The sequence below is a fragment of the Natrix helvetica genome (assembly GCF_964273705.1).
Source record: "Natrix helvetica genome assembly, chromosome: 4".
Lineage (NCBI taxonomy): Eukaryota > Metazoa > Chordata > Lepidosauria > Squamata > Natricidae > Natrix > Natrix helvetica.
Window position 1 is genome coordinate 135,009,485 of NC_138550.1, and position 24,751 is coordinate 135,034,235.

The window sequence follows — 24,751 nt, forward strand, 5'->3', positions numbered from 1 at the left end:
TTCAAATGGTGAAAGATTTTTTCATGCTTTCGTTTTTATTGCCAACTAGGGTAGGCGATAAGAAGGGGTGGTGACATTTAAAGCATGTTATTTTATCAGTGTATTAAAGTAACCTATTTTGGAATTTGAGTGATAATACTACCTGTTTTTATCTCTTCGTGTCTCCTTTTCTAGGCAATCAAACAGTGTCGTCTAAATATAAATGACGTCTTCATGAATACACTACAGTATGCCGTCCTTACTGTATATATAACCCAGGCTGGTTAAGTGAGGTTTTCTCCTAAAGCTTTTCCCAAGTGCCTTTTTCACTAGAAATTGGAATACTTCGTGGGTATCACATACATTACAAGGATTTACATTCTATTCTGTTTACTCCACGTACATTTTAATGTCCCCGTACGAAGAGTAGCACGTGGCTGGGTTTGAAAGTGTCTGGTTTGTTTAGCATTTGGATGAAAGAGTGGCTGAAGTTTGGTAAAGGCAATCTTCTTTCATTTTACTGTCAAGAAAACTCTGCAGACTGTCCATCGTGTCATCGAAAATCTAGCTCGACTTGAAAGATGCTTTAGTTTACAGTAAATCCTGTTCATTATGAGTACAATGGCCTAAAAAACGAGAGAAAAGCCAAATGCTTATGTAAAACTATATTCCCCAGCATACATTTCAATCCTAGGAGGGCAAAGAGAAAAAATGGAGTTACAAAATGCTGCGGGAGCAAGCCTTTCTACACAGAGGCATGCATCTAGGTGCATTCTGAAGTTACTTCATTGGCCGGTTAGGAATTTTGGTGTCTGTAGTTCACCTCCTTAACTTCAGCCTTCCCAATCCAGCTGAATGTGACCGGTGTGGCGCCACGCACTCGTACAGAAATCCTTTCTGAACTTGATCTTTCCCAATGTTTCGCGTCCGTATGCGTTATCTCGGCCGTAAATTCCATGGGAAATCACAGCTTTGCAGATGTCGAGAAAGTTTATGTGGGATAGGAATAAACCAACTTTAAATGTCCTCCAACTAATTTGGGACCGCGTTGTGGATCGGATCGATCAGATCTCCGGTTATTGGGACTGATGATGTTGGGGGTGGGGGAGGAATTACACATCGAGGTGGTCCTGCGGACTAGACGACGGAAGAGGTTTCAGGTAGAAAGCAACGCGCCTCTCTTTTGCTCCAATTTGCAGAGTTTTCGTCACTTGTAAAGAAAATTAGGAGTTCCGCTCAATAATGTTCCCGATTCACATTGTTTCCGGCAGGGTTAGTCGGTTACAGGAAAGCAGCAGTCTCGAGCTACTTTTAAAAACCCGCTCGTTTTGTTCCGGAATCAGAATAACAGTGTGAGGTACGTTTATGCGACGGCAACTTTTGTTCAAAGAATTCTTGACGGATTTACAGATCACGCTAAACTAACTCCCGGTACTTCTTTGTGTACATTGTAAGTATTGCGTGAATTCAGCCACGGGGACTTCTACTCCCTGGTTATACCAAGGTTCATGGTGCTATACTCAGGTGCCTGTTGACTGAAATGGGACGCGCGCCTGGGCTTGCTCGCCCATTCCTGGGCCGAGTCCGTGGACGCCGCCAAACAAAAAGAAAAAAGCCGCGAGCTTTTCTTCCCCTCGGCGGTGGCTGGTAGGGAAGGTCCCGCGCGTGGCGGACTTGTCCGCTCGGTCCAGTCCGGGCCGTCCGCCAAATTGCGAGGGTGGCGCTGTTGGGCGAAAATGTGTGGGGAGAAACGGTTCGGAATGCAAAGTGGGCGACGAGGAGGAGGGGCCGGGCTGCGAAGCGCAGACGGAGGGGGGGGGCTTGGGGCGGGCTGGCGTTCTCGCGCCGGGGCTATATAGAGCCCAGAACGGTGCGAACATGCTCACTCTAGCGGGCGCTGCGCGGAGCCCTGGCGTAGGCGCGAGGTAAAGGTTGCAGGTAGAGCTGGGGAGAAGGAGGCGTGGAAGAGCGGCAGTGGCGCTCCAAGCAGCCGCCTCTAAAGACTCCTGCGGTGCTGTAGTTGAAGCAGGCAAGGTGGTCGCAGCGCGCGCCCTTTTATTAGGGGAGCTCAGCGGTGCGCGAGCGGGTGAGGCAGGACGAAGGGCAATCCTTTTATCCGAACTTGTACTTTGCTCCCCTACTTTGCCGACTTCCCGCGTCGACTCGCCGCGTGTAGGCTTGGCTTCTGCAAGGGAGAGGCAAGGTGGCCGTTAGGTAACAGGGCTTGTGCTCGCCGCGCAAAACAACCGCTGAGTCAGAAGCGGGGAGGAGTTGCACTTCTTACAGATCCGTCCCGGCCAGCCAGGTGTCTTTTGAGAGTGTCCAAAGAGTGAGTGTGTGTGAGAGAGAAACTCTTGCCTGCCTCTCTGAAGAGTGGGAGCCACTCTCCCGAATTGCTCGGGGCAAGGCGCACGAGAACAGGGGCTCCTCCTGCTCTGAGCTGGCACGCTGCTTTTGACTTGTCGAGCCGGTGCCCAAGTCCTGTGCAGGGGAACCCAGCGCCCTCACGCCCCCGGTCGCGCCGTCGTCAGACGGGCTCCCCGAATCCTCCGTGGCTCCTCCGTCGAAGGGAGGCTCGCCAGCCATGAACATCATCCTGGAATTCTTCGTGGTCACCTTCAAGGTCCTCTGGGCGTTCGTGGTGGCCGCCGCCAAATGGCTCATGCGCCCCAAGGAAAAGAGCGTGGCCGGGCAGGTGTGCCTGATTACCGGCGCCGGCAGCGGGCTGGGCCGGCTCTTCGCTCTGGAGTTCGCCCGCCGCCGAGCGCGCTTGGTCCTGTGGGACATCAACACGCAGAGCAACGAGGAGACGGCGGGCATGGTGCGGCACATCTACCGGGAGATCTCGGAAGAAGCCGTGGTCGCGGCTCAGAAAGGTAACGGGCTTGGGCTGAAGGCGGGTGGACCCTCCGGGGCTGGGCACTGGCGTGTGAGGCGGACGCCAATTTCTCCAAGTGGTCAAGAAAAGTGGGCACCGAGTGTTGCTTCGTTCAAAGGAGGAAAACTGAAATCCTGACCCTCTGAGGTGCGCTGAAATGAAAATGGGAGAAAATTAGGAGTTTGATTGGCAAGGTTGAAAGTGTTACTCTTGATTGTCCCAAAGGTACTTTTTCAAGAGGCAACTGGACTTTCTGGTTTTTCTTTGAAGATTCTCATCCCAAAAGCTTCTTCAGCTTCTTACTCTTATTCTTTATTCCTATTCTTATTCTTGATAGTGCTTGGAATAGAGTTTTGTGTTTCACTGAGTTCAAGGTATATCTAAACCTTCAGAAGCAATATTGTATCTAAGCTTTATTTGCTTAGAATAAGTATATTGGCTGGTTCTCGTCCAGCGCTAAGGTAGGAATATCCAGATGTTTTGCAGGAGTGTCTCATTTCCACAAGTCACTAGGAGGTTCAGTGAGTTGTGTTGCTGCTTTGCAGCTTCTCCAGAGTGACTTGTCCTGCTCTTTCCTTAAGGGCAGCAGACTTGAAAGTATTTTGGGTTTAGGGGTGGTGGAGAAGCATTGAAGGGTATCCTTGAACCAGTGGCTCTTGGGAAAATATTCTCCATTCTTGCCACCCAAGAAGTTTAGGAATTTGGGCATTTTTTTGTTGAACTGACTGAGGTTGATAGCATTGTATTATGATATCTATTAATTATTTGTATTTCCTTTTATTGTGTCTTAAATGTTTCATGATTGTTTGCATCCAGAGTCACTGGTTGGAGACGGATGGTTGTACAAATTAAATAAATAAATGTCTATGTCATTCTACTCTATGACTTTGAATGACTAAAAGACATCGGATAAATAATTTAAAGTTTAAAGGTTCAAAGCGTATAGAAAAATGACAATGGTGACAACAGAATTTCTTTCTATCATAGTAGGAGCTAGGCTTTTTAAAATAGATTGTTACAATTTAAGAAATAGTTGGTATAAAATAAGCGAAAAAGTGCTTATGTCAAGTGCTTTTCTTGACATAAGGATGTAGGAAGTGGCACAATAATTTCGCACAATGATTAAATAATTTTAAATAATATTAAACCTATTTGGTAGAAAGTCTTAATTACTGGTAGTACAGTAGCACTTATTCCCATATAAATAACTCAAAGATTGCAACCTGCAAAATAAATTAATGATATTCAATAATTCTTGTTCCTGAACAAATATGGAAAAGGTAGGTCTACATGTCCCTACTGAGCTTGGGACTTCTTTGTTTTATTTTTTAATCAGTAATGGTCCATTCCTTGGTCGTATTACCTTCCATTTGGCATCAGTATATCACTGCTGAAGATTAGAACTGTAGGGCTTGGTACTTCATTGTTTTGGTATGTAGTTGTCACACTTTATTTTTTGGAACAGGACTAACAAGAATCTTGTCAAACTGGGTAGATTAATAATTGTCTCTTATTTCCTGGTATGGAAACACTGAATATATATTTAATTAAATTCTTATTTGTCCCTCTCCTTTGCTTTTCTGGATTTCTGTAAGCAGCTGGGCATGGTGAAGAGGAAGTGCTACCTCCCTACAACTTACAAGTTCATACATACACTTGTGATGTGAGCAACAGAGAGAATGTGTACAAGACTGCTGAGAGAGTCTGCAAGGAGGTTGGTGAAGTCTCAGTCCTCGTGAACAATGCTGGTGTTGTTTCTGGCCACCATCTTCTGGAATGTCCTGATGAGCTTATTGAGAGGACCATGATGGTTAATTGCCATGCACATTTCTGGGTAAATATACTTATTTCTAGTGGGATGACTGTATGTTCTGAAGATGAACAAGGTTATTTACTTATACTTAGTTCATTTTCATGTTTCCATTTTTGCTTTGTCCTTTCTCTTAAAATTAAATGATGTTTAAAATTAATATCATTTTTTTTTTGCGTGAGACTATAGCTTCAAGATGGTTTTGCCCTAGACTGGTGTGCCTTCTACCTTTATGCTGATCTTTGTACTCAGTGAGTCTGATCCAGAGAAACTATACTGCTGTGAAAATAGTAATTAAACATGTTTGTCAAACCAACTTCTCTCTTACAGGTTTCAATAAGGGATGGGAATGTTATAGATCTTCCAGTTCAGAGATATTACTATAGAAATAACATTCACTATTGAGTTCTGTTAATTCTCCTTTTGAATTATATTGTACAGCTGGCTCTTTAGAAGTTGTAATATATTTAATGTGTTATGACAATGAAAAAAAGGCATTTTTTTTGAACATGCTTTACAGCCTATCTGATTTATCTAGTTGGAACTGGCTACAAGAAACTATTGTCTCAAAAACATGAAGCTTCACTATTCTGACTATGATCATTGCTCAACAGATTATTTTGTTTTTTGAGTAGTAGCAGCTGTCTGAAGTCCCAAGCAGAAGTACATTTTAGCCTTGTTTTCAATCAAGGCTGGTAAATGTTCTATGCTATATTCATAGTCTAGTATTTCTGCTCTGTTGCTACTTTGAATGACTGTGGCTTTCATCGCCTGTACTGGCATCCCCAGAGGGGCTTACTTCCCAGGTAAGTCTATAGCCAATTGAATCTAAAGAGCACTAGAGTAGTAGAAATGGTTCCTTGCCCCCCTTTGCTTTTTTGGCATTTCTAAATTCTCTAATGTTGAGAATGCTATTTTTAATATCTATTACTGACCGTAAACAAGTATCATTTAATTAAGTATTATTTTTAAAAAATGATTTACATACCATTATACAGTAATCACTTGCATCCCAGAACTTGCAATGTTGATATACATTATTTTTGGAGTATAAGACGCTCCGAAGTATAAAACACACCTAGCTTTTGGGGAGGAAAACAAGGGAAAAATATCTGCCTCTGCCTCCCAGAAATGTGCCTCCTTGCAACAAACAGCAAACAGTACAGACAATATACACTGTTTGTAGTGTTACATTTCAGACTATACTTGTACAGATGCTGTTAAAATTGATGTGCTTTCTGGAAATATAGTTATTCTCTGCTATTTAATCACCAGCTGTTTCATGCTGCAGGGATTGCTATAGCCTATTGCAGCCTCCGCAAGCTCAATTTTCCCTGTTTGCTGCAAGGAGGTAAATTGCTGGGAGGCAGAGGTCAAAAGGTTGGGGCCGGTGGGTGGGTGGGTCTACATTCAGTGTATAAGATGCACCCAAATTTTCACCCTCTTTTAAGGGGGGGAAAGGTGTGTGTTATACTCTGAAAAATACTGTAGTTTGTAGCTCTTTGCTATTGAGAATCTTAAATACATGCGGAACCTATCTTAGGAGAGAAGAGCAGACAAGTAGTTCATAATCCTTCTGTCACGCATACTCTTTAGATCCATACCGTATACAGTTGAGTGGCTTGATCTGAGAGCCCATTTCAACACATACCAGTTGCATAATTCAAATAAGTTTGCATTTAGTATTTTACAAAGGGAAAGTACTGTAATTAGAAACTTTTTTTGCTTGAACAGGGGTGTCAAACTTGCATTGTCACAGCATCATCCCGTGATGTATCGGGACTTTTCCCCCCTTCGCTAAACCGGGCGGGGGCAGAGCCAGCACGTGATGCATCTGGCCCACAGACCATAAGTTTGACACCCCTGTACTAGAAGGATAAACATCCACCTGATACTTAAAAAGGCAGAAACAGTGCTAATTTCACAAATTTGATTAAAGAAAAAATATAAAAATGAGAGACATTGTCATTCATTAAATTCCTGAATTATCTTGTTCTTCATTTCAACAACTAAATCAAAATTGTGTGGTTTAAGGAATCATTTCTAAATCCCCAACTAATAGAACATTTAGTTGTAATCTTATAAACATTTATTAACAAATAAGCACCATTGTGGTCAAAAGAATTTGAATAATGTAAGTAGGATTATTGCAGCAACTTTGATCTATCCTTATTTCAGAGTTTTTCTCTGCTCTGCAGCAATAGTGTTTTATTTGAAACAGACAGGCCTAATAATACACTAAAAGTGACTTCAGACCTTGTTATGCAACTTTGTATAGTTTTAGTCAGCAACCACAACTTCTTTAGTTCCATGTACATGATTTCTGTAGTTCAATGAAAATGTCTTTAGGAAGAAATTATTTTCTTATGTGGATACTTAGACGTCTCCAATCCAAAGTACCAACAGTACAAAAACAATTAAAACTAAAAGAGTCTGAGCTATTGACTCAGACTCAGACTCTTCATCTGCTACTGATGATCATAAATACACATGTCATTTAGTATAGTTAGTAGCAAGTCTTTATTGCGTGCATGGTGACAACAATTGGTCATCTACAATCTTGAATTCCATTGCTGATTAAGCTACAATCTTTATTCCTAAAAAGTTGGGTGAAAGATGTGGCTTCCATTCATCTATACTACCTAGTTGGAAAGGGGGATTTGTGCAGATTTCTTCGCTTGCTCTGCACAAGACCCCCAGAATTACTCTTATAGGAGAGTCACTGCTTTTTCTGTTGATGGATGGCTTTCTTCCACAAGGAAGAGACAAAGGGACACAATCCTTAGTGTCATTTTTAGATGGAGTGCCAGTTCATCATGAAATATTTTATTAAATACAGTATATGGGATTTTTTTAAAATGGTACTTAACAGTTTTTAGTCTACGTTAGAATTTTCATTTCTAAGCATATAATTACCTCACTGTGTCAAGTGAAAAAAGATTCCAAATCTCTTTTTGGTCATGTTGGAAATCCATTATGACCATCTCATAATCTGTTCCTTAAAACATTATGTGGTGGCGGCACAGTGGTTAGAATGCATGCTGACTCTGCCCACTGCCAGGAGTCCAATCCTGACCAGCTCAAGGTTGACTCAGTTTTCTAGCCTTCCAAGGTTAGTAAAATGAGGAGCCAGATTGTTGGGGGCAATATGCTGACTCGGTAAACCACTTAAACAGTGCTATAAAGCACTGTGAAGTAGTATATAAGTCCTTTTGCTATTGCTATTATGTATTTAAAATGTGATGTTCTGTAATATGCAGTTCATCTATAAATCAATAAAACAGCTTAATCAATGTATCTCTAGCAAAGGTAAAGGAACTGTAACTTTTAAATAACGTTTGCATTAAAACACCCACACACCACATTAAATATATGTATTTCTTGTTTTTCATGCAAACATTTCTAACCCATTGAGCTTCAAGAATTGTAACACTGTCTACCTACTAAGATTATTCTTTCTTAATTATAACACGAACAAGCAAAGGTCTTGGTGGTGTGGGGTAAGCACTATTGTTCTTGTAGAAATATAGTTCAAAATAGGGCTGCTAATGAGTCTAACAATTGTAAGAAGAGCAACATTAAATACATCTTAACTTTGTACATAATGGTTTATTCTAATACAGATAATGCACATTAATATAGTTTTTAATATCACTATAGCAGAAGATAGTTTTGAGTATCTTACTGTCTTCATCCCATGCTATGATGCACCTTTGAGAACCTAACCAACTTGATCTTATATATACAACATTAGAATAAGCACCATATGTTCACATTAATATTCTTTGTGATGTGGCTGAAAAGTATACCTAGTTATTCTGTTGTTGCTTTATTTATTGCTTAGACGACTACCTTAGAATCTGATACATCAAATTATGTTTTAGCTAATCTACTTTAATCCCATGGTGCACAAAATCTATCCATTATATTTTTCAGAGGAACTCAGAGCTATTGGTTGCAATTATTGGTTAGCATAATTTTTCCTACCTCTTCATCAGGATTAAGCAGTGAAAGTGCACTACCAGTAGTGTAGTTTTATATGAACTTATCCGACTTTCTATTATTCATTTTATGTATTTAGCATGGTTAAGACTACCTGAGTCATCCTGGATTTACAAACGTCCTTCCCAGTAACTGTTTTTCAGAATTAGTGTTGATATGGTATATCTAACAACACTAGGATTGAAATGAATGGGAAAATTCATATAAGAAATAAAAGGGGATGTGGGCCCTTGACTTTCCTGGTCTCCTAATCTGAGGCTTTATACAGACTTTTACGGCTAAGCTAAAAATAGCTTTGGAGTGCCCTGTATAATATCAACCCATATTTAGACTGTGTACATTATTTCTTTATCCTTTCCAGACAAAACAGATGATTCCAAGGATTAATTTAAATAGTCTCTATAATGTTCCGTATATATAGGAAAAATGTCCTATAGTTTACTAAAGGCATGTGTTGAATTCAGTGATAAATGATGGCCTTACTTCTGTGCAAAAGTTTAAATTGTTGTTTAAAGTTTAAAGTTGGCTTTTTTAACAAGTGCTTTTAAGTATGCTCTCAAATATCTTTTAGACAATTGTTCTCATCTGTGCATTTTAAAAATGGCTGAAAGTAGGTGTATCTAAGTTATTTCAATAAGTGCTTTTACATCATTATCACTCCTAACACAAATGTTTATATGTAATAAGCTCAGCAAGCTTGTCCAGAGATACGTATCTTTATTATATACACTATATTGCCAAAAGTATTCGCTCACAACTGAGTCTGATTATGTGGATGGGTGAGCAAATACTTTTGACAATATAGTGTGTGTGTATATATATATATATATATATATATATATATATATATATATATATATATATATATATATATATATATATATATAGTTTTGAGCACTTAATATTCAACCTCTTCATCAGATGGATTTTTGATCTTTGATTAAGCTTGATTTAAACTAAGTCAATTAGTGCTACCAGTATACACCAAATCTAAAACTTGAGGTATGCTTGTTGAATAGAAATGGAAAGCCATGAAAGCTGATGGTTATTACAAACTCTCTTTCAAGTTGATAGAAGTTGAACTCTTTTGATACTCCACTGTGTGCTTGGATTAGTTTGTGGTAGGCGCTTTAGATTAGCAATAAATAGTTGGAATGTAAAGCGCAGATATGATACTGAGATTTAATTATGTATTGCACATAAATATATACACTGAGGGATTCATAAGAACTCCTTATGAGTGAATTTGTTTATTGTTAAAATATCTGCTAAGTGGAAAGTGGGTTTTATGGCTTACATAGCTTTAACTCATAATTCAAAACATTTTACACCTTTGCTCCTTATTTATATATGTAGTTTTGAAGAGCCCTTTTTCTGATTCTTTCCTTTGATCAGTTTCTATTTACAAAGAATTAGATTCAGTTGACCTAACTGGTATTTGTTGATCTCGCTCTTGTGATACTACCTTTCAACTCGACAATGGTGTACAGATGAAACAATCTTAAGTTTAAAAAAATGAAACTTTCTATCTCCCTTTTATCTATTGTGGTTTTCTATGGCCCTCCAAACTCTTGAACACAAGTCTTCTTCCCCAAATTCTTTCTTTGGAGATGCCAGACTTCAATGTACATATTTTCACACATCTACAATATGAAGATAACATAATAGTAGCTATTGGCACCAATTTATTTTTTTCAAATTTGTAAAGCTTCCTAATGCCATAGCAACTCTAGGCAGCATGCAGTATTAAAAACAGGTTATAACAATTTTTAAATGACAAGGAAAACACAAGGAAAACAACGTTCTCTTGCACAATGCACTCGCACATGGGGCCTAGCCCAAGACACAAGGGGAAAAACCCTGTTTCAACAGTCCGTTCCATATCACTAGTAGGGAAAGTGGGCTTTCTGACTTTTTCTTTTGGAACAGTCTTCTGTTGAAACTTCATCTGTCCTTTATGAGATCTGTATCTGAGGACAATCAGACATACAGAAAGCTCTGAAATTGAAATCAATGAACTGTGCTTTCCAAAAGTGGGACTATACACTAGTGTTCTCCATTTGGTGACTCTCAAAATGCATTCAGATTGCAAATTCCAGAATTTCCTGCCAATTCTATCTTTACGGTATATCCCCAAGTTTTTTTTTTAACTCTTACTAATTTTTCTTGTCTGCTTATCCATAGGCTTTGAGTAGAAAATATTTTTGTTATTGTTTCCAATTTTTCCTTTTACTGTATTTTAAAATATTTCTATTACATTCTTCTGCAATACTTAATAAGGTGTAAATGCTTTTCAGAATGATTCAGAAAACTGTAAAAAACCAATTGGTGATAACTTGTAATGAAAAGCAATGTAGAACTTATACAAAATTATGAGCAGAAAGGACTAACATTATGTTCTATTTTTTTAAAAAAAATTAAGGAATGAATTTTCTTATTATAGTAGGATATGTGCATATCCTGCTTGTTCTCAGAATCAAATTAAAATGGGAGTGATACACATTACACCAGGAAGTATGTGACATAATACATCTGGGAGCAATATTTTTCTTTTGGGGATGGGGATTGTGAGTAAGAAACATATTCTGTCACTACCTCATTATGTCAAAGATGTGGCATTTTATTGTCACCACTTGGCCTATATATTTAACTTAATCTATTCATTACAACCTACCGTAAGTCATTTTTTGGTCTGGTGTATATTTGCATACACCAATTCAATTTCCAAACTGTTCTGTTGAACATAATGGAGTTTTCTTCTGAAAAAAAGTATAAAATGATGTGGTAAAAAGGCAAATATATTGTAAGCAATTTTTTCTCTGTTTATTGAAAGGGAATTAGGCTGTCTTATGCAAACATCAGTTATCTTTAATTGAATTTCTAATCCTGAAAAAAATTGTTCTGGCAACATTGATTTGTAAGCTATCAGTATTGCATATTTACATTTACTGATGAATTATTTAAAGTGCATTTCTAAGGAAGGTCTAATTAAATATTTTTGTTTGATCTTATTTATGAAAGAAACCTCGTTTGTTCTTGCTATATTTATCATTTTCTACAGAATTTCAGATCCTATGTATTTTTTTTCCCATCTCCAGTTTGTGGAAAAAGATTTTTGCAGTAAATGCCCATTGTATGAGAATGAAGCTTATTTGGTAGTTGGTTCGTTTGTCTAGACAGTAGGTTTCTCAGATTTCCTTTCCTAGGGCCATCTCCAATGGAATCTTTCTGAAGCAGAATGGAAAATAACACTAGGAGCTGCAATGACGATTCCATTCTCTTGTATTTACAGGAACTCTTTGGAACACTTTCCTCCATAAATGGAAATATCTTTTGTCCATGTAGAAGGTCAATTCAGGTTTAAAATATTGATTTCTTTTCATTTCAACTTCTAGATCAATATTGTACTTTACTAGCATTGTGTAAAAGTGATGCATCTCATTCTTAGATGTATTAAAATAATCCCTTGGATGTTTTCTGCCTTAGTAGAGCTACAGGTGATTCTCTTCCTTTTGCTGTTCTCTATCTCAGTGAGGCCCCATGCTGGAAGACGCCTGAGGTATAGCTGGTCCAGCATTCTGCCTTTCCTGGGATCAGCTTATAAAAATTCCAGAAGCAGGACATGAACACAGTAGTGTGATTAAATTTCTCAACAACGGGTATTTAAACTGAGTCGGGTGGTAAATGGCAAAGTTTACTTATTTGCATTATTCATTGATTTTTAACCAAATGGCAACAAACTTTGGTGCTAATTGAACAGAGGTGAAGAATTTTCACAACTAGAAATTGAATGTGTTAGTAGGTGAGACTTAGGATTTAGGTGCTAGGAAACTTCTAATGTGTAATGAACAACTAGAGACAAAAGGTCCTTTTGCTGGAACTCAGTAGCTTAAAAATAAGCTTTTGATGTTTTCTTTGTTCCTTAGTAAAGTCTCTGCCAACTTTTTTGTTTTCCTTCCTTTAACATCCTGAATTAAAGTGTGTGGGAAATATAGAGATAAAGATTTAATTTAAACGTTTAATTTCTTAACACATTTCCCATTTTGACTAATTTGTTTTCTTAGCTCATTTTTCATTTTGGCTTATTTGTTTTCTTGATGGTACAGCAAATAAGCTGTGTAGATTGATTGATTGATTATGTGTCATTGCAACCACATAGATCTTTTTCAAAAAGAAAATGGGTGTGTATAATCAACTTGTAAGGTTTTTAGTATTTGACTGCAACTCTCAGAAGCTGTTGGAAACCAAAGTTTCTCAGGTAACATTTAAGAGAGTTGTGGAAACAAGAGACTCATAATATTTTTCTAGGGCCCTGTCCTGTTTCATTTGATTTTGTGTTTATTAGATTATTTTAGTTTGGATTGTCTGCTTGATTTGATATTTATAGTTGTTTTTATAGGGGTTTTCTATGCCATCCAGAGTCCATTGGGGGTGGGAGGCTAATATAATAATTTCATTATTATTATTATAGTTATTACTGTACATTGAAATACATTTCTATCTATCACTTATATATGTGGATCAAGCAGATCCACACTGCTTGGATCCACAAACATATTATGCCAATACATTATAATATCATAGGTTCTTGGGAAGAACTCAATGCATATGAAGGCCAATACCATCTGAAAAACTGGCAGATGTGACATTACATTGCTCTGTTTACAGTAATAATGAAAAATACTATATGGTTATATATTTATATTTGACCTATACTTTTGTCCTTTATTTTTCCTGACAGTTGAAATGACGATTAGATTGACCAAGGCCAGATTATTAGATAGGCTATCAAAGGCTTGATTTAAAGCTCATGGTTTTCCTAATGCATTTGTTGTTTTTTTTCCCATTTTAACGTTTCATATTATCCAGTATACGGTCAATGACATAAAAATACCACAGTGCCATTGACTAATATAAGTCCTCGTAGTTTGCTAAAAACAATTGTGAATTTTTTTGTGATGCTGTCCCCCAATACCAGTGTTTTAATATAGAATCATAATTCATTATCACTACTATCAGTTATATTCTTCTGCTTAATAACAATAATATCTGAGGTTTTTTGACACACAATTTGGCACTTTTTTTTGTTGGATACAGCATACAGAATCCCACACTAGAGTTAAAACCAATTTTTATGCGTGTATCAAGGGAATTCCTTTTATGGCTATAAAATTAGTTGAGCCAGTTCCTTTGCAACTGCATAGAATATGGTTAACAGTTGTTCTCCTAGTTGCTCCATTAAATAGGTACTGGTATTGGTAGAAACCATACTAGTTATATCACTTTATAGACTGAAACTTGGTTTTGGTCCATATTTCATCATTTTATTTTATATTTTCATATTTCTCAGTTGAAATTTTAGTTCTGTACTTGTATTATGTTACTTTATTCTTTCATCTAGCTTTTTTTTGGTATTTTTAAAACTAGAACTAAAATAATAAAGGAGGAGGATATTGGAAACTAAGTTTTCCATGAATAGAAATATCTTAGCAAACACCCCATAAGACAATATACTGCTCAGTTTCATTGAACTAGTTTCATTAGGCATTCCCCCCCCCCCCGAAACTTTTTAAGACTATTGTAGCGGAAATAACAGTTCTTTTTTTAAAAAGTAAGATTAAGGATGGTGAATGAAATTATCCTCGTTTCATGGGAACTTGAGTTCCTCTAATAATAAGGCTACCTGTGTTTTTAAAAAGATTTTTGGGATGAAAGCTGATTCATAGCTTCCCTCTAAATCTAGATTTGTGTATATTAGCTGCATTTCTCCTTAATTTTAGTCAAAGACTCAATCAGGAGCAGACTGAAAAGTTTGGTGAAGTGGTTAAAGTTAGAAACCAAAAGACTGTCAATTCTAGTTTTCTCTTACGCATGAAAGGCAACTGAGACGCTATTGATGAGTCTCTTAGTCCAACCCTACTGATAGGTTTCTTGTAGAGTAATTAGGAGGCAGAAATGTGCATATACTATCCTGAGCTTTACAGAAATAAAAACAGGATATAAATCTTAGTGTAACTATGTGTTTATGTTTTTGTATTCATATTTCAACTTGAAGAATATAGTGTTAGGGGAAACTTTGAATCATAAAAGGCAAAATTGCTTCATTGATTTTATTCCTTTATTTGGTATTATTTAATCAAATAAATACCATCTTTTCTTATGGTAATATTGTATGCTTATTTATAATTGGATTGTAAAAAGTGTTGTAGTGCAATTCTTACTTAATATATTTTTTATTTATTTTCCAAACTCTCACATACTTAAAACAGGTTACGTATCAGGAGTTACTTAAAGAGATATTACATCAAACTAGTAGTCCATTTAGCTCATTATTGTTGACATTGACTGGCAGCAACTGTCAAATCTACTTACATATTCCAGAAATTTAACTTGAGATTTTCCCCAAGCAAAATTTGTTCTTTCACAGCAGTGTGGTTCTCTGCCTCATTGCATAAAGGAATTCGTATATTTTACAAGCAACTAGGCAATCATTGGCCTACAATAAATTGTCTTTAATCATGATTTAACAAGCTTGACTTTGGAGATTAAATGAAGTAGATCCTCTTTTCTCTCAAGACACATCTTTTCAGATGCTTTTTTAAAGCACAAAATAAGAAACTCTATACTAAATTCGTGAATACAGAGCTGTGTATAGAACTTTCTATTAGGCACCAAATCTGAGTTTTCAGGATGATATGTCTTGTTTTTAGTTTTGTAGCTCCACAGAAATTATTTTTAAAAACATTGATATTTCTGTAAAAGTAACTAAAACAAAGGACCGTCAATACATTTTATCAGCTGCTGCATCTGCTTATGTTGATCAGTTGGGCGTTCAGCATTTTCCAGTCATAACTCTGGAAAAGGAACTTGGGCACCGGTGTAGAACAAGAAGGATTTATCACATACCTTCTTTCTAGTTTCGAATCGTTAACAAAATGAATACTCCAGACATTACTGAGAAAAGTGATATCACATTTTGTTCTCCATAGCGCTGCTTGGAGAGTCCAAGGATGGGTTAACACAGCCTGTTTGCCCATGGACTGAGTAGATTTTTCCCCCTCTGGCCACGCCTCCTTTGCCTCTTCTGGCTCAGTTTTAAAAACTCAGTCCGCCCGATAGGACGAGTTTTGGGGAACACTCAGCTTTGAGCAAATAGGCTGGGTTCTCCAATAGTAATTTTAGAGTATTTTATGTGTTGATATTTAGTTGTTATTAGGATTTTTCCCCAGGTTTTATTATTTTGACTTTTTATTTTCCTTTTTTCTAATTTTACCAAGAAGAGGATTTACTAAAGTAAGGCTGAGGCAGCGATCGGTTCCACAGTTGCTTAGTCGCAGCTGGGGGAACAAGCGAGGCCGCTCATCCGGCGTCTGCTGGCGAGCGCAGGGAAGGACGGCAATCCCCGTGTTTCCCTGGTCGTTTTGGAGGAGAGGCTTTTAAAAAAGCCCTTGCTTCTCCAAACGGCGTCTTTTGCCGATCGGGAGAGCGGCGGCCATTTTGAAAAGCGCTGCTTTGGCGCGCTTTTTGGCTGCAGCCAGTGGGAAGCGCCTGGCCCTTAAGTGAGGCTTTTGGCGCGCAGAAGAACCGGCGGCCATTTTTTTGAGACTTTTTTACCTTCCGGAAAGCAGCAGCAAGCAGCAGAGCCTCTCCGCCTCAACAGACAGCCGCAGAGGATTGCGAGGGCTTGCCTGGGTCTCCAGCAAGCCTGAAGTTCCCCAGCCAACTAAGGGGAAGCGGCAAGGAGTGTCCTGGTGCCTGATCCAGCCTCCCACCTGAGTCTGCAGACGCTTCTGGAGCCGTCGGGCCAGCGTCCACTGCCCTTCCCTCAGCAGCGACCTCTTCGACTCAAGATCAACCAAGGATGGCTGATGAAGGTTTGGAGCGAAGGGAGGAGCTGGCAGGGCCATCTGCAAAGCGCAGTAGGCCAGATCCCTCAGGCCAAGGGAGAAAGGGAAACAAGGGCGCTGGGGGGAAAGCTTCCCACTCTTCAGCTGGGAGCAAGGCCCCCAAAATTCAAGGGGACAAGGGGCAGGACTCCCTAAAGGACAAGTCTGCTAGGCCCCAGGTTCCCTCTGCACCCTTACCAAGTGAGGCTGGGCCAGTTCCTTCCCCACCCATTCAGAGGGAGATAGAGCAGGGGGAGGAAATGGGGGATAGATCTCCATCCTTCTGGGATAGGGATTCCATGTCAGGATCCCCTGCAGCCTCTCTGGGTTACCCAGGTTCTCCTAGCTCTTCAGTCAGGGAGGATATCCCCTCCTTTCAATGCTGTTTTCATGCAGAGGATCAGAGAGATCCTCCTAGGGGTGCCAGGGGACAGGCCTATGACCAATCCAGGCCTGTAGAGGACAAGGGCCCAGCTATGTCAGCAGAAATGAGGGATCTCATCACGCAGGCTATTTCCCAGGGTGTGGTAGAAGCCATGAGGCTACAGGAAGGCAGGGGTGGCAAGGCCTCTAGGCCTGTTCGCCCCCTGGGGGAAAAGAGGACCAGAGTACTTGATTCCCCGGGCACTTCTATCACCACAGAGGTGTCTACGTGGGAGGAGGAGACTGCTGAGGAATTTGCTCTCTCGGAGGATGAGGATATGCCTCCAGACAAGCCTTCCTTCACTGGTCTCTTTAAGCCATCCTTATTCAAGTCCATCTTACACAAGGCCAGAGCCTCTACTGAGCTTGGTGCCAAACCTAAGGACAAGGAAGTCCCCTCTACTTCCCAGGACCTCATGGCAGGGCTGTTCAGCGAAACAACCCCTGACCCAGAACTGATACCAGTCCCTGACATGTTCATGGAAGTTATCCAGCGCCAATGGGCACAGCCAGGTACCCTGGCCAACCCCAGTGGCGCAGACAAATCACTGTATCCCTTAGAACCTAGGCTGGAGGATGTATTGAAACCTCCAGAAGTGGATGCCCCTGTGGTCTCTCTGACCTCTAATTCTAATCTCCCGGCCGAGTTATTAGAAGGGTTAAAGGCAGAGGATAAGAGGGCAGAAAAGGCTTGTCTCAAAACGCACCAGGCGGCTGCCTGAGCGATCAAAACCTCCACCTCGGCCTCGTTCTTTACGAGGGCATCCCTATTATGGCTGCGCCAACTCAGATCTCAGCCCCCATCTGAAGCATCTCGTTGGCGACATGATCTTAACAAGATCATTACGGCTGTGGAATATGCCTCTGATGCATCCCTGCATGCTGCGAAATTCGCCTCTAGGGCACTAGCGTCCAACATCACTTCTCGCCGCCTGCTTTGGCTTCGGCACTGGCAGGCGGACATGAAGGCAAAGTGGAAGCTGGCTTCAGCTCCATTCAAGGGAGAGAACCTCTTTGGGGATTCCCTAGAGAAATTCCTAATTGAGACAAAGGATAAGAGGAAGGTCCTGCCTTCCACCTTCAGGAAGCATGACAGGAAAGGTCAGGGCTCGTTCAGGAAACAGGCCTTTCGGGCACAGGAAGGTGCCCAGGCCTCCTCCTCTTCATATTCCTCCCAAAGACAGTTTAACCAGTCCTCTGACAGGTCCCAGGAACGAAACAACTTTTCTTCCAGGGGCAGACAATCCAATCAGGGGTCCTTTCGGAAGCCCTTTCGTGGGGGATCCCACAACCGTCAGTTTAGACGTGGGAAGTGACTGTCTGGGGTCTCCTCCCATCGGGGGCCGCCTGCAATTCTATGCAGACCGTTGGGAGGAAACAACCTCGGACAAGTGGGTCTTAAATACCATCAGGAGGGGTCTAACCTTGGAGTTTCTATCCTCTCCTCTGCGGACCTTTGTTCGCTGCCCACTATCCAAGAACCCTGTAAAGAGGGCTCTCATGCAGGCAGAGATAGATCATCTTCTGCAGATCAACGCAATAGAGGCAGTTCCTCCAGAACAGGAAGGGAGGGGGTTCTATTCCATTCTCTTCCTGGTCCCCAAGAATTCAGGGGGGTGGAGGGCCATTTTAGATCTGAAGCGCCTGAACAGACATCTGGCCTACAAGCGCTTCAAAATGCAGTCCCTTCAGTCGATCCTAAGCTGCATGCGACAAGGGGATCTGCTCACCTCCATCGATCTCAAGGAGGCGTATCTGCATGTGCCCATCCATCCCGCACACAGGAAGTTCCTGCGCTTGTGTTACAACGGAAAGCACTTCCAATACAGGGCGCTTCCGTTCGGACTTTCTTCTGCACCCAGAACGTTCACGAAGCTTCTTGCAACTGTGGCGGCCCACCTGCGCAAGCTTCCAGTCCGCCTGGAGTGCTATCTGGACGACATCATCATCCACTCAAGGACTCATCAGCAAGCGGTGAGAGATGTAAACGTCACAGTTCACACCTTACAGGACCACGGTTTTTCAGTAAACATGGAAAAAAGCAACCTGACTCCTGCCACACGCATACAACACCTGGGCGCCATAATAGACTCAGTATCTTGCCAGGTGTCCCTGTCTCCGGAAAGAATCCGCAACCTCAGGAGCAGAATCCGGTTGTGTCGCAGGAACAGATCCTGGCAGGTAGTGCAGCTATCCCAACTGTTAGGGATCATGATTTCTTGCCTCAACATAGTTCCCTGGGCACGTCTTCATGCAAGGGAATTGCAATGGTTCTTGCTTCCAATGCAAAGAGCAAAGATCAGCAACTCCACCAGGAAAGTTCGCATCCTACCAAGAGTGACTCGGTCTCTGAGTTGGTGGCAGTCTCGAGCAGTGGAGAGGGGTTGCCTATTCAGAGAACCCGACAGGATCGTGGTAACGACCGACGCCAGTCTCTACGGTTGGGGGGCGCATTGCCAAGGTCAGCTGGCGCAAGGCAGGTGGTCTAGCGCGGAGGCAGCCCGGAGCATCAATTGGCTAGAACTCAGGGCAGCCCGGCTTGCGCTGAGATTTGCAGAACAGCTGAAGGGGCACCACGTTCTGCTACTGACCGACAATGTGGCCACAAAGGCTCACGTGAACCGACAAGGAGGGACCCACTCCAAAAGACTCATGTCAGAGGCGGAGGCCATAGGACGATGGGCAGAGATCCACTTAGCGTCACTGAGGGCGGATCACATCTCCGGAACCAGCAACGTAAGTGCGGATTGGTTGAGCCGTCAGACCATCGACAACTCGGAGTGGCAACTTCATCCGGACCTGTTCGCACAGGTGGTAAGGAGGTTTGGTCTCCCACAGGTCGACCTGTTTGCCTCGGCGGCAAACACACAGCTCCAGCGGTTCTTCTCCCGCTACAAGTCAGCACAAGCGGAGGGGACGGATGCCCTGAGGTCCAGCTGGCCTCCAGGTCTTCTTTACGCATTTCCGCCCCTCCCTCTGATCCCGCAGGTGATCTACAAGCTGCTGAAGGAGGGGGCGGAGCTCATTCTGGTGGCTCCACATTGTCCAGGAGATCCTGGTTCGCGGACCTGGTCGATCTGTCTGTGGAACAACCGTGGAAAATTCCTCCAGACCAGGTATCCTTGCGTCAGGGGGCCATCAACCATCCAGAGCCCCAATGGTTGCAGTTAGCCGTCTGGCACTTGAGGGGCAGCTTCTGAAGGACCAGAGCCTCTCAGACAACGTCATTAAAACCATCCAAGCTTCCAGACGTCCGGCCACTACTCGCATTTATGACGCGACTTGGGCTGCCTTTTCTTCCTGGTGCAGCAAACGGGACATTGACAGTGTGGAAGCATCCATCCCTCAGTTATTGGACTTCCTAAAGAGGGCTTGGACAAAGGACTGGCACCAGCCACTCTCAGGCGCCAGGTTGCTGCATTATCCACCATCTTAGCCAGACACCAACTCCAATCCCTGAGTCACCATCCTCAGGTCAAGAGCTTCTTGAAGGGGGCCTACAACATTCGACCCCAGGTGGTGCACAGGTACCCGACCTGGAACCTACCCTTTGTCCTGCAGGCATTGACAGCGGCTCCCTTCGAACCTTTGAGGAAGGTATCTCTTCGACATCTGACTCTTAAGACTGCCTTCCTTATAGCCATTACTTCAGCTAGAAGGGTATCTGAGATTGCGGCCTTCTCGGCCAAGGAAGAGCTGTGCATCATCCACCCAGACAGGGTCATCCTACGGTTAGACCCCGCCTTCATGCCGAAGGTGAATTCTCATTTTCACAGGTCTCAGGAGGTTATCCTCCCGAATTTCTGTCCCAGCCCTCAACACTCCAAGGAGCGCAGGTGGCACAAATTGGACGTGTGAAGGGCAGTCCGCATTTACCTGAAACAAACTAAGGACATCAGGCACTCCGAGGCCTTCTTTGTGTCTTTTCAACCAGGCTCGCTGGGTCACAAGGTGTCATCTTCAACCATAGGTCGGTGGCTGCGAGCTTGCATTAAGATGACATATGACCTTCAGGGCAAGCCGGTTCCACCTCGTGTAACGGCACATTCCACCAGAAGCGCGGCCACGACCGCGGCCTGGGCGACTCAAGCATCTATTCTGGACATTTGCAGAGCGGCCACGTGGGCGTCTCCCACGGCTTTCATTAGAAACTACAAGATCGATTCCTTTGCCTCTGCCGAAGCCTCCTTTGGCCGTAGAGTATTACAGAAGGTTATTGAGGCTCCGGACAATGTCACTTCTTCCCGCCCTGGGACACAATAGCTTGGGCATGTCCCATCCTTGGACTCTCCAAGCAGCGCTATGGAGAATGACCATTGTCTTACCTGAACGGTCGTTCTCATGGCGCTGCGGAGAGTACAAGACCCACCCAGGGTGATTGTTTAGCTCCGAGATTGTATCTTTACACAGGTGTGAGCTGAGGACGTCTTCGTCGGACAAGACCTCGTTTTTAAAACTGAGCCAGAAGAGGCAAAGGAGGCGTGGCCAGAGGGGGGAAAATCTACTCAGTCCATGGGCAAACAGGCTGTGTTAACCCATCCTTGTACTCTCCGCAGCGCCATGAGAACGACCGTTCAGGTAAGACAACGGTCATTTCCATAATATATACTTTAATTTCCTAATTTAAATCTGGAGCATGCAACTTCTAAACCAAGTGCTATACTTATATTTTAAATAGTCAAAGTAAAATGGGGTGAGAATGAAAAAGCTAAATTTGATTTTATGTCAGCGATATTTAATTAAAATTAAATAGTTAATAAATATTATCAAACTCCTTTAATATTGTCAAATCATGTGCTTAATGTTATTTTTCCTTCTCTTACATTAAAAATTGCAAGTTTGTAACAACTTCGTGTATGGACCTTAGATGTTGCATTTTTAATTAATGTGACTACCTGCTCTGCTATAAGTTTTTAGAATGTTTCAAGAACTCAAAAGGAAGATGGGTGGGACAGATCAACCAAGCAAGGTTAATTCTGAAAAACATATTTTAATCAGTAGAAGCAAGACCATAACAACTTCAATCTTCTGTCATCCAACAACTGCACATAAAATGCTTTGTGTGGTGTTCAGAGCTCGAGTTAATAACTGCAAGCAAAACTCTGGTTCAAAGAACATGTGAAAATTGTTAAGTCATTTCTGATTGAAAAACAAAGTCGTCATAGAAATGAAATTAGACTGAGTCAGCTGTTAGTAAAATTATTTAAGCCAATAGTTATTTAGAGAGCAAATTCATATGGCATCATATGGTGATTTAAGTTGGGGAGGACAAGGGAGAAGAATCCACATGTGTGTAGAATTGATATATAGCAGTCCAAAACAGGCTTTATTTTGGCTTGCAGATACAATCAATTTGGCAGAAATGCAATTCTAGCACATTATCTCTTACTGCAAGCACATGGCAGCTGCAATGTGACACCTTATAAATGTTTTACTATTTCAAATGGATTTCTGCATGGGGAAGTTCATAAAAGTCCACAGAGGCATATCCAGGTGTTCTGGGATGAAATTATAAAAGAAACCTTGTGGAGTTTTGTTGCTGTTGTTGGGTACTTGGGTACTGGTAAGTGGGAATTGCCTAAATGCTGCTCTGGGAGGCTGCAAATAATTATAAATTTTGAAATGCAAACCAATAAGACAATCTTTGGCAGAAAAGTTCCTGCATCGTAATACAACTTTTCACTCATACAGTAATGTGCATTTATGAATATGGTCACTGACGCAGGAATGCTATCTTCCCTCTCCTCCCCCACTCCGCTCCCTCCTCCTTCGACCACACCTAGGTGCCTGGCTCTCCCATCCCTCCTGACCTGTTCCCCCCCCACCCCTGGAACCCCTTACAATTTTTAAAAAACAATTAATTAAAAAACCCCTCAATGTGCGCTTCCTCCACCTCTCTGGGTTAATGAACCCGTCCTCGAGGTGGGCCCTTGAGAGGGCAGGAGGCCATAACTGCGAGAGGGGGGACTCCCGCAGTAAAATAAGGTCAGACCTCGCATACATGATAAATGATAAATAATAAATACACCGGGCTAAAGATGGATTCTGGGTGCTAAAGGTGTTAAATAAGTCTACCCGTTAAAAATCATGACAGAACGGCAACCAAGATTACAAGATGAGAGAGATGGGTAAAGAAATAGGTAGAAGTGGCTAAAAAATAAGTAGGGCCTATAATCTACAGTTCTCAATAGTAGGGGGTTAGGCAGTTCTTAAAGATCCGTAAGAGAGTGAGCAGATGATCCATAGCGGGCGGGGGGGGGTTCAACAGCTCCCCGCAGTCCTTCCAAGCCCCAGGTGGTAAGGGGTTAAGCCGTTCTCAAAGTCTATACAAAGACAAGCGGATAATCCATAATGGGCAGGGGGGTGGTGTCGACGGCTCCCCGTGAACCTTTCAAGCCCCAGCGTCGCCTCCACGCCATTTCAGGCGGCCTCTGTTATTCACTCCACACCTTCTGCCGGCCTCCGGCGCCCTCCAACAACTCCGGCGACTCCGATGTTTCAAGCCCAGCTCAAACCTCCCACGACTTCCACTGGGCTTCTGGTAGGCTCGGGGTTCCCAGCGGGTCCAGCGGGTCGGGGGACTGATGTTTAGAGCCCCCGATGATCTTCCGGGCCGCCACTGCTACCAGCGCCTCCCTCCGCCTTCTCTCGTGTGGGACGCCATCGTGTCCCCGTCGCTAGCTGCTCAGGGCGTCGCTGGTCTCACCTCGGGCTGTCGTAGCTGTCGTGGCTTGCAAAAACGCCCGCAAACGCCGGCCAAACAGATCGTAACCGCCAAGACGCCAGCTCCAGCAGCCGTCGACGCCTGCAGTCTCCCGGAGTAAGCCGACGCGCCCGCACGCTGACCGCCATTTCCCGGCTCACTACAGATTTTCAAAAAACACCGATTTGCTTTCTTCCACACTCCTGTGCCGTCCGGCCACCCTGGGGGACCACTAGGGCCCTGAAATAAGCCAGGGTGGTCATTGGGTAGGTTTGTGGTCCAGTTCGTCTAAAGGACCAGCAGCACCCAGCCCGGTCAAAAAGAGCCCCGAGAAAACACGGAGCTCAGAGGCTGACCGCCATCCTCCAGGAAGCTCCTCCTCCTCTACATGGGGCTTCCCTTGAGATGCACTCGGAGACTGCAGTTGGTCCAGAACGCGGCCGCGCGGGTGATTATGGGGAGGGCGAGATACTCCCCTGTAACACCTCTCCTGCGCGAGCTGCACTGGCTTCCTGTAGTCTATCGAGTGCGTTTCAAGGTTTTGATTATGATCTTTAAAGCGCTTCATGGCACAGGACCTAGTTACATGCAGGATCGCATCCTGCCCCATACATCCCTACGACCAATCCGCTCACACAGAGAGGGACTTCTTCGGGTGCCGTCCGCCAAACAGTGTCGGGGGGCGACACCCAGGAGCAGAGCCTTCTCTGTGATGGGCCCAGCCCTATGGAATGACCTCCCCCGTGACATCAGGACTACTTCCGATCTCCGCTCCTTCCGTGTACAGTTGAAGACCCACCTCTTTCAATTATCTGGCCTGGCTCAACCGTAAATTTTTTCTTATTCCTCCTGACAGTTCTTTTTAAATTTTTAAATTTTTAAATTTTAAATTGTGTTTTTACAATTGGGGTATTTTAATGGTGACTTTTAATTGTCCAATGTGATGTAATTTGTTACCTCCTCCGTACATGTTATGTCCTGTATATATGTAGGTTTATGTGTTTGTATACATGTTTTTGTTTTATACTCCATTGTACGCCGCCCCGAGTCCTGTCTGGAAAGGGAGCGGC

At 42.5% G+C, this 24,751-nt stretch overlaps 1 protein-coding gene across 3 annotated transcripts in view; it reads left to right on the forward strand.

Moving 5' to 3' along the window:
* Positions 1-1,823: 1,823 nt before the first annotated feature.
* RDH10 (retinol dehydrogenase 10) overlaps positions 1,824-24,751 on the forward strand; it is a 40,353-nt gene continuing 17,425 nt past the window's right edge. The window contains exons 1-2 of one of the 3 annotated variants that reach the window (XM_081951733.1): positions 1,824-2,855; positions 4,456-4,691. In XM_081951733.1, the coding sequence (XP_081807859.1) occupies positions 2,564-2,855; positions 4,456-4,691 (528 nt within the window). In that variant the 5' untranslated portion in view covers positions 1,824-2,563. The remainder of the gene's footprint in view (positions 2,856-4,455; positions 4,692-24,751) is intronic. The other 2 variants (XM_081951735.1, XM_081951734.1) reach the window with 2 other exon arrangements.